Genomic DNA, 14,323 nt, shown 5'->3' with positions numbered 1-14,323 from the left:
AATCCCAGCCATTCGAAAAAGGAAGAGGCAGCGTTATAGAGACTGGCATGTGGGATACCTGACGAGACTATGTCGGCGAGTGGATAAACCAACTCTTACCCTCTGTTCTATTGGCGCATGTGCAATCACTGGAGAATAAACTGGATGAGTTCTGTTCGAGACTATCAACATGATCGGAAGAAATCGAATAGCCTATGTTTCTCAGAGTCCTGGCTGAACAAGGACATGGAAACTATAAATCTAGCTGGTTTATCTATACATCTGTAGGACATAACAGCAGGGTTGGGTAAACTCAATGGGGGGGGGGTGCATCTCTTTGTTAACAGCTGATGCACAATCTATAATATTAAGTAAGTTGAGGTTTTGTTCGCCTGAGTGAGAATACCTAATGATAAGCTGTACACCATAACATTTCTGTCATCTATATTTATCGTAGCTGTCCATTTACTACCACAAACAGATACTGGCTGGAACTAAAACTACACTCAACGAGCTGTATGGGGCCATTAGCAAACAAGCAAATGCTCATCCAGAGGCGGCGCTTCTAGTGCCCGGTGATTTTAATGCAGGAAAACTGAAATCAGTCTTACATCATTTCTACCAGCATTTCACCAGTGCATCTAGAGGCGAAAGACAACTGTAGATCATCTTTACTCACAAAGATGCATAACAAAGCTCTCCCTCACCATTCATTTGGAAAATCTGACCATAACTATCCTTCTGATTCCTGCTTAAAAGCAAAAACTTAAATCAAATCAAAGTGTCACATGAGCCAAATACAACAGGTGTACAACAGGTGTTTCAACTTACAGTGAAATTGCTTACTTAAAAATTGCACTGTTGGTTAGGGCTTGTAAGTTTAAAAAAATAGGTATTAGGTAAACAATAGACAGGTAAAGACATGTCTTAATTTCAGTAAAATGACAATGAAAATAACAGTAGGGAGGCTAAATACAGGTGGTACCAGTAGAGTCAATGTGTGGGGGCACCGGTTAGTCAAGCTAATTGAGGTAATATGCACGTGGGCATAGTTAAAGTGACTATGCATAGATGATAAACAGAGAGTAGCAGCAGCGTAATAGGGGGTTGGCGGGTTGGGGGTGGCGGGACACAATGCAAATAGTACGGGTAGCCATTTGATTATCTGTTCAGGAGGCTTATGGCATAGAGGTAAAAGCTGTTGAGGAGCCTTGGGCCAACCGCACCAGCATATGGTCTCACAAGGGGTCTGAGCATCTCATCTCGGTACCTAATGGCAGTCAGGCTACCTCTGGCGAGCACATGGAGGGCTGTGCGGACCCCCAAATAAATGCCAGCCCACTCCATGACTGACCCACCGCCAAACCAGTCATGCTGGAGGATGTTGCAGGCAGCAGAACATTCTCCACAGCGTCTCCAGACTCTGTCACGTCTGTCCCGTGCTCAGTGTGAACCTGCTTTCATCTGTGAAGAGCACAGGGCGCCAGTGGCGAATTTGCCAATCTTGGTGTTCTCTGGCAAATGCCAAACATCCTGCACGGTGTTGGGCTGTAAGCACAACCCCCAACTGTGGACGTCGGGCCCATTTATTAACATTACTGACTGCTCAAAAGAGTTTGACTGGTTGCAGGTTCATATCAACAAAGAACAAGAATTACAGGATCACAGAGACAAAGGACAAGTTTGTGAGATGCAGGGTACAGTACTGTAAAAATAGGGGTACAAGGAGGAGGAAAAACAAAAAACAAAATTGCAGAGCAAAGCAGAGTAATAATTTCTGATCAATTTTGATGTTTTCGTTAATCAAAAGACAATGACGGAAAAATATGAATATTTTTTTTAGATTAAAAATGTACTTCTCCCTGAGAATTGTATGTTTTGAACAATGTGTTTTCTATTTTTCGGTGTATTGTTTACTGACTGCTTGAGAGTGTATATCATTTTGATCACTTTGTTTATGATTTGAGAGCAGTGCTTGATTTTGAACACAGGTAAAACCGTTTTGAGGCGAATGTTTCATTTTGCAAGAGGAGTCAGAGGTTATGTAAATAGTGCTTGAAGATGAGGTTGTCTTTAATGTTTTCAGGAAATGGAGCAAGGTTTCAGAAATTGTGTTTTAGCAATTGAGAAAAACTAACTTCTGGGCCACATCCTGACTGACGGCAGACCATTCTTGCATAGTCAATGCTTGGAGTTTGTCAGAATTTGTGGGGTTTTGTCTGTCCACCCACCTCTTGAGGATTGACCACAAGTTCTCAATCGGATTAAGGTCTGGGGAGTTTCCTGGTCATGGACCCAAAATATTGATGTTTTGTTCCCCAAGCCACGTATCACTTTTGCCTTATGGCAAGGTGCTCCATCATGCTGGAAAAAGCATTGTTCATCACCAAACTGTTCCTGGATGGTTGGGAGAAGTTGCTCTCGGAGGATGTGTTGGTACCATTCTATATTCATGGCTGTTTTCTTATGCAAAATTGTGAGTGAGTGAATGGATTCTGAGACATGAATGGTCTCAGAATGCTTTACTGGACTGATGGTAGTGCTCACCTTGTCTTCTCCGGACAAGATTTTTTCTGGATGCCCCAAACAATCGGAAAGGGGATTCATCAGAGAAAATGACTTTACCCCAGTCCTCAGCAGTCCAATCCCTGTACCTGTTGCAGAATATCAATCTGTCCCTGATGTTTTTCCTGGAGAGAAGTGGCTTCTTCGCTTCCCTTCTTGACACCAGGCCATCCTCCAAAAGTCTTCGCTTCACTGTGCGTGCAGATGCACTCACACCTGTCTGCTGCAATTCCTGAGCAAGCTCTGTACTGGTGGTGCCCCAATCCTGCAGCTGAATCAACTTTAGGAGACGGTCCTGGCACTTGCTGGACTTTCTTGGGTGCCCTGAAGCCTACTTCACAACAATTGAACCAATCTCCTTGAAGTTCTTGATGATCCGATAAGTGGTTGATTTAGGTGCAATCTTACTGGCAGCAATATCTTTGCCTGTTAAGCCCTTTTTGTGCAAAGGAATGATGATGGCACATGTTTCCTTGCAGGTAACCATGGTTGACAGAGGAAGAACAATAATTCCAAGCACCAAACTGATACAAACTGAGGTAGCAGACTTTGTGAAAATTAATGTGTCTTTCTCAAAACTTTTGGCCACGACTGTCGATGTTGCTTTCGCAAAAGCTAATGGGGATCTTACCATTTTTTCTGAATATTTAAACACTAACAGTGGTCCTTGAAGTACTATCTCTGAAACCATTAACACTTGGAGCCAATGCATTTACCAAGGGTGCCAAACTGAATGCAACAGACTGAAAATGTATATTTGTGTCTCTCAACTTTTGGCCACGACTGTACATATTACCTCAACTACCTCGTAGCCCCTAAAACAGACTTGGTAACGGTACTTCTTTTATATAACATTGTGCTTGTTATTTTATTGTGTTACTATTTCCTTTTTTTATTTTGCAAATTTGTCTTACTTTTTAACTCTGCAGTGTTGGAAAAGAGCTTGTAAGCAAGCATGTAGCGGTAAAGTCTACACCTGTTGTATTCGGCGCATGTGACAAAACGTTTTATTTGATGCGGAGCCAGCTAAGCATGGGCGGAGACTGAGTGGGTTATTAAGTTAATTGCAAGCATTCAGTCAACCGCAAAGCTCCAAAGTCACGGTTTCAGGAAAAGAGCTGACTGGAGGTCAAGGGGGGCTGAGGATCACTAATGAGTTTTGGACAAATACCTATCATCACACCATCCCCTCCTTCCATAGCCACATTTTGTCCTTGAGTGCAAAGGTGTGGAGTGTAGTCGTTCACTAACACAGAGAGGCTGCTGCCTACATACAGACTTGAAATCATTGGCCACTTTAATAAATGGATCACTAGTCACTTTAATGTTCACATATCTTGCATTACTCATCTCATATGTATATACTGTATTTTATACCATCTATTGCATCTTGCCTATGCCGCTCTGTCATTGATCATCCATATATTTATATGTATATATTCCTATTCCATTCCTTTACTTAGATTTGTGTGTATTAGGTAGTTGTTGTGGAATTGTTAGATTACATGTTAGATATTGCTGCACTGTCGGAGCTAGAAGCACAAGCAGTTCGCTACACTCGCAATAACATCTGCTAACCATGTGTACGTGTCCAATAAAAATGGATTTGATGATAAGAGTCCCTTTTAGCCTTTCTTGATGCCCTCCTTTGTTCTACCTCGACATCATAGTTTGTGCTAGCCCCATAGAAATAGAATTAGTATTATATTCTAAATTATATGGCTGGCCCACCCTGTGCAGGACACTGTCTCTTACCAGCGCACGTTCTGAGGGTCAGGAGCATAGCTCACACTCCAGTTGTAGACGTGGAGACTTTCACCGAACTGGGATGACTTGGGCTCTTGGCGACAAGTGCAGCCATGGCATTGGCAGGCATTGAAGTCCTTTAGGATTCTGTGATAAGCGGTAAATGGCAGGGAAATTGAGTAGGCTACACAAGCTTTTATTACATATGGCATTTGGTGACGGCACTGATCTACTGAGGCGGTTTTTGAAAGACCATCCTGGTCAGATGTAGCACAGACATCGAATTATGTTAAGATCGACTCACATTGCGGTCATGGCCTCATTCTGGAAAGTGACGAACGCCATGCCAAGAGGTTTGGTGTTGACCTTCTCTTTCTCCTTTCTGTAGTCCTCCTTCAGCTTGGCCTCCCGCTTCGTATAGAAGCTCACCGCCTCTTCCTGAAATATGACAGATTATAATTTACATAACATTGCACAGTAGTCCAATTTGCATGGCCTAAAGGTACAGCCTAATACATTTGGTGGTTTTCTGGGTGTCTAACCTGCTCACAGCCTTTGATGACACAGCAGCAGAGGTGTCCACAGGGTTTGGGGTTGATCATGGTGGGCATGTGCTCTTTGGCCATGAGATCAGTGAAGAACTTTAAACTGCGCTCTGTCTTCTTCCTGTGAGGCAACACACGCACACAAAAATCATATTCTAAGCTCTACACATGGTGCACACAACACACAATTCTGCACACATGCATGGTGACATCCATTACGACCACACAATCTAATCAGAGCAGTATATACACTCGCGAACATGCATATATACGCTCACACATATAGCACCAGTCAGAAGTTAGGACAGACCTACTCATTCCAGGGATTTTGTTAATTTGGACTATTTTGTACAATAATAGTGAAGACATCAAGACTATTAAACAACACATATGTAATCATGTAGTAACCAAACTTTTGACTGGTACAACAGACAAAGTAAGGCTCAAGACTTCGGGTGAGTGCATTCCGACACATAACTTTGGCAATCAATTCCAGTAGCATGGGGGGGTATCTGGAGATCAATAGTGTTTAGCACCAGTGGGAGAGTAGGAGGAGATCAAGATGGCCACTGCTGAGTCATCAAGGGCTACTTCAGTCATCAGAACTCACGGACCTAAAAAAATAAGGCCTCTCTCCTCCGATATCTTTTTAGGTCACACAGATAACATGTCTTTGCAACAGTGTCCATAACTTTGCCTAACTTTGTTTAAAGTGGTTTGTCTACAGGTTATTTTCTAAGTGTAATGTATTACAGCTACCTATCCAACATTATAATCAGTAAAGTAACTTTTGGATTACCCAAACTCTATAAAGTAATCTAAGTTTAGGCATTAACTCCGAATGGTTACGGTTTGTAATAGGCTTAGAACAAAAATATAAAAAAACAACGTTCTATCGGTGGATTCAAACATGCAACCTTTGGAACCAGAGGCAGACGAAAGCAAAACCAAAGCCTACTTGGATGGTAACAGAGCTCACTGTTGCCCCTAGTTGCTGGTTCTGACATCCTCAGACATGAATGTTGAATACTGACTTGTATCACGGGTGAACTACCTGTTCAAGATATAGGATTTTCAAGAAGCAAAGTGTAACTTGCCACATCACTGTATTAACTAAACTAAATGAAAAAATACCCAAATATAGTTTGCGTGGATTATTCCTTGAAGAGGTATTAGAAGACAAAAATAAACCATCGAACACATTTGGTGTGTCGTCATAGTGGTCTCGGATTTGTGGTCAGACTCGCTCACCTGGAACAAACTTTTTTCCAATGCTGAATTGAGAAAACAAAGGAGTTAATGTATTTTTTCTCAATCATCGTTTCTGCATTTAAATGTAATCCAAGAAGTGAACATGTAACAGTTACTTTCTAAATGTAATCTGTTACAGTTACCTATCCAAAATTCTAATCAGTAAATGGTATTTATGGATTACCCAAACTCACTAAAGTAATCTAAGTTTAGGCATTAAATCCACATTCTTAAGGTTAGGCATTAACCAGTGATGGAAAAAGTACCCAATTGTCATACTTGAGTCATTTTCTGTTAAGGTATCTTTACTTTTTTTTTTTTAAGTCACACAGTAAAATACTACTTGAGTAAAAGTCGAAAAGTATATGATTTTAAATATACTTAAGTATCACAAGTAAAAAGTATAAATCGTTTCAAAATCCTTATATAATGCAAACCAGAAGGCGTGATTGTCTTCGTTATTTACGGATAGGCCAGGGGCACACCTTCAGACTTAATTTACAAATAAAGCATTTGTATTTAGTGAGTCTGCCAGATCAGAGGCAATAGGGATGAGCAGGGATGTTCTCTTGATAAGTGTGTAAATTGGACTATTTTCCTGTTCTGTTAAGCATTCAAAATATAGCAGGGTACTTTTGGGTGTCAAGGAAAATGTATGGTGTAAAAAGTACATTCTTTTCTTTAGGAATGGAGTGAAGTAAAAGCTGTCAAAAATATAAATAATAAAGTAAAATACAGATACCAAAAAAACTACTTAAGTAGTACTTTAAAGTATTTTTACACCACAGGCATCAACTCTGAATGGTTAAAGTAAGAGTTAAGGATTAGTTACTCCCCATGTAGTTACTCCTCAACCCTGTGTCTCCATATATAATTCAAACACTATTTTATGAAGATTACACTTGCCTTGGCCCATTTGTTGAGAGTGAGGAGGTAATGAATTAAATGTATATATCTCCAACAATGTTTTCGCTTTTGAGCCCTTTTTGTCCTTCACAAAGGCAGGAATAAATTCCACCTGGAGTTCTTCTACAGTAACTACAGATGTAGGATCTTAATTAGACCTGTATTGTCAGAGGAAAATAATCCTGAAGAAACAGGATTTGTATGTTTAGTCCATCATGTAGCTTGATCGCGGGTCAAAATGAGGCTGCATGAAGTGGAATACTGATAATGTATTAGCGCGGGTTTCAGTGAAAATATGTTAAATCACTCATCTGCATTGCAGCGCAGGAAAATCAAAGCAACAAAAGAGTGATCAAATTAAATAGGAAGTAATATTTATAATATAGGCTATAGAATATACCTCACGTGACAAGACTATGTAATTATCCTACTAAAAATGTTTGACTCCATAAAGATTATTTAACAAAATGCAAGAAACTATAGTTAACTTACAGTAATAGGATATCAAGAAAGTTGTCTTTCAAAGGCAAAGAACTGTAATATTATTGTAAAATAAATGAAAAACTTGTACAAGGCACAAACTTAAGTTACAAAGCCTTATTGTAGGTATGATCAGGCCGGGATCAAGAGAGAAGTCATGGCTTGTGCCATAGCTCTTGGGGGAGAGAGAGGTAGAAAGACTGTATATTTCACCAACGCAGGTCAAGAACAAAGAGAAAGAGACAATGAATCTAGGAGCTTTTTTATAAGAATCTGACTTGTTTCGATTCAAAATCTGAGTTGTTGACCAATGGCATTACTGTTGAGTTAACTTCCAATCATATCAGACCCGCAGGATATAAAGACAACAGAACCTCTGCTTTACAGAGGTGTGACAGAATGGGGGATGTGGAGAGTAACACAGAGAAGGCTAAATTCTTAAGACAAAATCAAATCTTCGCATACAGTGTGGAGTCACTTCAGGGGCTGGGCCGCCCTATAATCCTTCATCTGTACAATTTTGTCGAGCCAAGCCATTTTATGTAGTGAGGGTTGGATATGTTCGGGGCTGAAATTGTGATGAAGCAGTGAGAATGAACACAACAGCAGGTAAAGGTCTCACCTCTCAGCATTCAGGGACATGAGTTTGGCTACGTTGTAGCAGATTCGAGCATCCAGAACAGTGCAGTTCTCATAGGCTTGTCTGTGTGACAATGGCGAGAGAAAACAAAAAAGAACAATTACCATACTATAATGAGTTGATAAAGTCAGTGATCTTAAAATGCAGTGACATTTTTTTATATTAAGCAAACCAGATGGCACGACTTTGTTTTTTAAATGTACAGATAGCCAGGGGAACACTCCAACACTCAGACATCATTTACAAATGAAGCATGTGTGTTTAGTGAATCTGACACATCAAAGGCATGGCGATGACCAGGGATGTTCACTTGATAAGTGTGTGAATTATACAACTTTCATGTGTTACGTTCTAAATAACAGGGTACAAACTGACAGAGAACTAGGAAAATCTCAAACCAAGTGTATTCACCCACACAAGCAATTGAACTATTCCTCCTATGCCCAGTGTCCTTCTTACGCATCTGAACAGCCAACACACCTCTGTTGCTAGACAAAACGTTAGTGATCTGTTCTTCCTCACTTCATCAGACCTGACCTCAGCCCAAATTTCTCACTCCTCCCCAACTCACGGCTGTCCTGTTGACTTGTACCAGACTGTGGCCCTTCTCCTTTCCATAGGATCCCTGATGTCTAATAATAACATATTCTGACAGAATGTAAACTTTCTACATTCCCCCCTCTCCTTCAGTGACATGAATAAGGATATTAGAAGTGAGAACCAATGAACTGTCTTTGCGAAGCATTGAAATTGTAACAAGTACTTTTGGGTGTCAGGGAAAATGTATAGAGTGAAAAGTAAATTATTTTCTTTATGAATGGAGTAAAAGTAGTAAAACATATAAATAGTAAAGTACATATACCCCCAAAAACAACTTACGTAGTACTTTAAAGTATTTTTACTTAAGTACTTTACACCACTGATCTTCACCCACCTCCTACATACAGCGCCTTCAGAAAGTATTCAAAATGGACAGCCTGAATTCAAAATGGATTAAATGTTGTTTTTTTAAACGATCACCCATCTACCTACACACAACAACCCAATTTCCACGACACCTTCCCCAGCGGTACCGGAGTGCCAAGTCTAGATCCAAAAGACTTAACAGCTTCTACCAAATGGCCATAATACTCCTGCACAGCTAATCAAAGGGCTAGCCTGAAAAGCTAATCAAAGGGCTAGCCTGAAAAGCTAATCAAAGGGCTAGCCTGAAAAGCTAATCAAAGGGCTAGCCTGAAAAGCTAATCAAAGGGCAACCCAGACCGCTCTTTTACGCTGCTGCTACTCTGTTTATAATCTATGCATAGTCACTAACTCTACCTACATGTACATTATTAACTCAATTACCTCGACTAACCAGTTCCCCCCACACATCGACTCTGTACCAGTATCGCCTATATATAGCCTCCCTTGTTATTTTACTGCTGAGGTTTAATTATTTGTTCCTTTTACCGGCTTGTAAGTAAACATTTCACTGTAAGGTCTACTACACCTGTCGTATTCGGTGCATGTGACAAATACAATTGGATTTCATATACTGTATGCCTCAATTTCAGATGTCTACGGACAGTTTCTTGGACTTCATGTTATGATTTCTACTCTGACAAGAATTGTCAACTGTGTTTCTTTTTAAATTATGTCCAAAACAATTGAATACTTAAAAATCGGGTTGTAGTAACAGCTCAAGGATGACCAAAGGAAATTGGATGCATCGGAGCTCAATTTGGAGTGTCATAGCAAAGGGGTGTGAATACTTACGTTAATGAGATATTTCTGCATTTCATTCTCAATACATTTGCAAATCTTTCTAAAAACACGTTCTCACTTTGTCATTATGGGGTATTGTGTGTGGTTGGGTGAGATGTTATATTTGAATCCATTTGGAGTTCATACTGTAATAAAGAAATATGGAATAAGTCAAGGGGTTGGAATACTTTCTTTGGCACATACAGTGGGGTCGGAAATGATTGACACCCTTGATTAAGATGAGCAATAATGACTGTATAAAATTCAAAGACTGAGCTTTATATTATGCAAAAAAAAAAAAATTGGGATTGGTATTTATTAAGGATCCCCATTAGCTGCTGCCAAGGCGCCAGCTACTCTTCCTGGGGTCCAGCGACATTAATGCCGTTTTATACCATTTCAAATATTACATGACATTACATTTCGTAACACTTTACCCTATACATTAAGTGTGTTCCCTCAGGCCACTATCACATATTTACAATACAACATCCATGTGTACGTGTGTAGAGTGTGTGTCTTATGTGCCTGTGTGAGCGCGGCTTCAGTCCCCGCTGTTCCATAAGGTGTATTAAAAAAATAAATAAAAAAAATCAGATTCTACTGCTTGCATCAGTTACCTGATGTGGAATAGAGTTCCATGTAGCCATGGCTCTATGTAGTACTGTGCGCCTCCCATAGTCTGTTCTTGACTTGGGGATTGTGAAGAGACCTTTGGTGGCATGTCTCGCGGGGAATGCCTGGGTGTCTGAGCTGTGTGCTAGTAGTTTAAAAACATACACCTCAGTGCATTCAGCTGGTCAACACTTCTTACAAAAACAAGTGGTGATGAAGTCAATCTCTCTTCCACTTTGAGCCATGAGAGATGTACATGTATACCATGAATGTTAGCTCTTCGTGCACATTTAAGGGCTAGCCATGCTGCCTTGTTCTGAAGTCTCTGTGTTTCACCTGAACACACAACTGAACAGTGGTCCCGGTGCAAACAAACTAGAGCCTGTAGGACCTGCCTTGTTGATAGTGTTGTTAAAAAGGCTTTTACTCAAAGCCAGTGGCATTTCGTTAGTAAAGATTGAAAAAAAAGTAAGGGGTCTAGACAGCCAACCTCGGAAATTCCTGATTCTACCTGGATTGTGTTGGAGAGGCTTCCATTAAGTTAACTGTCTAACAGAACACAGTGTGTTAACTCCTTATCCACAACATAGCAGGGGGTGTAAAGCCATAACTCATATGTTTTTCCATCAACAGACTATGATCAATAATGTCAAAAGCCGTACTAAAGTCTAACAAAACAGCTCCCACAATCTCTTTAACATAATTTCTCTCAGCCAATCACCAGTCATTTGTGTAAGTGCAGTGCATGTTGAATGTCCTTCTCTATAAGCATGCAGAAAGTCTTGTTAATTTGTTTACAGTAAAATAGCACTGGTCTTAAACCATTTTTTCCAAATGTTTATCAAGATTTGGTAATAGGCTGATTGATCAGCTATTTGAGCCAGTAAAGGGGGCTTTACTATTCTTGGGCAGCGGAATTACTTTTGCTTCCCTCCAGGCCTGGGGGCACACTTTCTAGTAGGCTTAGACTGAAGATATGGCAAATAGGAGTGTCAATATCATCCACTATTATCCTCAGTAATTGTCCATCCAAGTTGTGAGACCCCCGTGGCTTGTCATTGTTGATATAAAAACACATGACTAAGTCACTTTGGATAAAAGCGTCTGCTAAATGGCATATATTATTATTATATTTAAAAAATATTGTCTAACAATACAATTGTTCAGAGAAATATATTTAGTTAAACAAGTAATCTTTTTTTTCTCTAAAAAGGGTCAATTATTTACACCCATACATATTATTTTAAATAAAGTGGTAAAATGTGTAGTATTTGGTCCCTTATTCCAAGCATGAAATGACTACATCAAGCATGTGACTCTACAAACTTGTTGGACACATTTAGTTCTTTGTTTGTGTTTAAGGTTATTTTATGCCCAATATATAATTGAAATGGAAAAGAATGTACTGTGTCATTTGAGTCACTTTTACTGTAAATAAGAATATACAATTTTTCTAAACACTTAAGCTACCATGTTACAGATAATTCTGAATTAATCGTGAATAATGAGGGAGATCATACCCCCAAGACATGCTAACATCCCGTTACTTTGTAATGTTTAGAAACATTATGTTCTTATTTACAATAAAATTGACTACAAAATGACAATACATTACTTACCATTAATTTATATTGGGCACAACATAATCGGAAACGCAACCAAAAGGTACTGCAAATGCATTTGTAGGGTCACAAGCTTGATGTAGTCACTGCATGCTAGGAATATAGGACCAAGGACTACCTTATGTGTAAGTCTTTGGGGCTGTGAATCATTTTGACCCCTTCCTTTTTGAGAAAAAAAATATTGCTTGTAAAACAAAATCTTTCTCAGAACAATTGTATTAGTATGAAATATAATTTCCCTTTTTTTTGTTGCATACAATATAGCTCAGTATTTGGATAATTTACTTAACACAGTCATTATTGATCATCTTTATCAATGATGTCAATCAATTCTGACCGTACTGTAGAATTTACCACACATGCAAGGTGCAAGCCAATGCCTTGCCGATGCCTGACAGGAAATGAAACCAGAGAAACGCTTACTCAAAGTGTTGTTTTATGTGGACCTCTTCGGCATATTTGGAGATCCCATTGATAAATAAAGTACGTTTCACCTGGAAAAGAGCATATGCCTTGATTCATGACTGCTGAAAATAACACATCTGTTAATCAGATGTTGACATTTACTGTACATCAGAACAATTACATTCCAAATGTTCCTATAGTGGCCCACTGATTAAGTGGACATTGCATTCATCTGATTTTGACTAAGCTGGATAAATAAATAAACTTTACCAGGTCGTCCTCCTTGTAATGCATCTTGGAAGTGTGTCGTCTCATGCTGTACACAGTCAGAAGCAGGTATATGAATGCAAACGAAGTGTGGAGCCACAAGAGGTTAGTCCTGAGAAAAATGCAGAAGAGGTTTTAAAAATGTGTTGGTTAAAATATCAGCATATAATCATCTGATCATGATGTAACAAAATATTGCAACCAGTTTTACCAGTTTTGCCTGCTGGGATTGTCCGTAACTACCGATCATTCTTTATTTTCAAATAATGCCATTGGTTTAATAACCAACAAAATAAAAGCATGTTATAAAATATGTACCAACCCAGACTTCAGGTTTGCTATAGTGGTCCGCCCAAAGTTGTATGGATTATTTTCTGCTGACAAAAAGAGAACAATGTATATAGACATTTCCTTGTGAAAATTCCTTTAAGTATTTATATTGTCTGTAGTTAGTTATCTGTTTGTCAATTTAAATAAGACTTACTTGTAGTTTAGTTATCAAATCAAATTGTATTTGTCACATACACATGGTTAGCAGATGTTAATGCGAGTGTTGCGAAATGCTTGTGCTTCGAGTTCCGACAATGCAGTAATAACCAACAAGTAATCTAACTAACAATTCCAAAACTACTGTCTTATACACAGTGTAAGGGGATAAAGAATATGTACATAAAGATATATGAATGAGTGATGGTACAGAGCAGCATAGGCAAGATACAGTAGATGGTATCGAGTACAGTATATACATATGAGATGAGTATGTAAACAAAGTGGCATAGTTAAAGTGGGTAGTGATACATGTATTACATGTACAAGGATGCAGTAGATGATAGAGTACTGTATATACTGTGGAAGGACCACTAGAGGGCAGGCTGGGCTCATGGATAGTAGCCCAACAAAGCATGGGAGACAAGGTAACCAGAGTCAATTAAGCACAGCTGACGGTACTAATGAGATACTCTCCTTCCCCTATAAAAGAGAGAACTATCTCTAGAAGAGGGCCACCGAGAAAGAGAAGCTGTGCTGAAAGAACCACGAAGATGGTGACAAACCCGTGATTTATGTTTGTTGTAGTTTAAAGATTATCCTATTGTGTTCATGTTTCATCTGGAGAAGAAGATGTGTGTTTTTCCTTGGAAGATTTTCATTGATTATGTTAGAATGTTTTTGTTGACAAAATACCCTCAATAGAAAACCGTGTTCAATCAGAAAAACCTACTCCTGACTCGTTTATTCCACCTTCCCGCTTTAGAGTGACGCCTAATTACTTGGTACGCTCACAATACGTATGCATATGAGATGAATAATGTAGGGTATGTAACATTATATTAGGTCGCATTATTTAAAGTGGCTAGTGATATATTTTACATAATTTCCCATCAATTCCCATTATTAAAGTGGCTGGAGTTGAGTCAGTGTCAGTGTGTTGGCAGCACCACTCAATGTTAGTGGTGGCTGTTTAACAGTCTGATGGCCTTGAGATAGAAGCTGTTTTTCAGTCTCTTGGTCCCAGCTTTGATGCACCTGTATTGACCTCGCCTTCTGGATGATAGCGG

At 39.3% G+C, this 14,323-nt stretch overlaps 1 protein-coding gene across 3 annotated transcripts in view; it reads right to left on the bottom strand.

The window, feature by feature from the left end:
* The window catches only part of LOC124016153 (CSC1-like protein 2), a 78,738-nt gene that overhangs the window by 34,639 nt on the left and 29,776 nt on the right, over positions 1-14,323 (bottom strand). For 2 of the 3 annotated variants that reach the window (XM_046331689.1, XM_046331690.1), the window contains 7 exons: positions 13,090-13,144; positions 12,771-12,879; positions 12,519-12,589; positions 8,095-8,175; positions 4,833-4,956; positions 4,595-4,728; positions 4,300-4,437 (listed from right to left, as the gene is read on the bottom strand). In XM_046331689.1, coding sequence (XP_046187645.1) covers positions 4,300-4,437; positions 4,595-4,728; positions 4,833-4,956; positions 8,095-8,175; positions 12,519-12,589; positions 12,771-12,879; positions 13,090-13,144 — 712 coding nt within the window. The remainder of the gene's footprint in view (positions 1-4,299; positions 4,438-4,594; positions 4,729-4,832; positions 4,957-8,094; positions 8,176-12,518; positions 12,590-12,770; positions 12,880-13,089; positions 13,145-14,323) is intronic. The other variant, XM_046331688.1, reaches the window with a different exon arrangement.

Source organism: Oncorhynchus gorbuscha, linkage group LG26 (assembly GCF_021184085.1).
Source record: "Oncorhynchus gorbuscha isolate QuinsamMale2020 ecotype Even-year linkage group LG26, OgorEven_v1.0, whole genome shotgun sequence".
Lineage (NCBI taxonomy): Eukaryota > Metazoa > Chordata > Actinopteri > Salmoniformes > Salmonidae > Oncorhynchus > Oncorhynchus gorbuscha.
The sequence above is the reverse complement of the archived record's forward strand: the minus strand, read 5'-3'. Positions and strand labels throughout refer to the sequence as shown.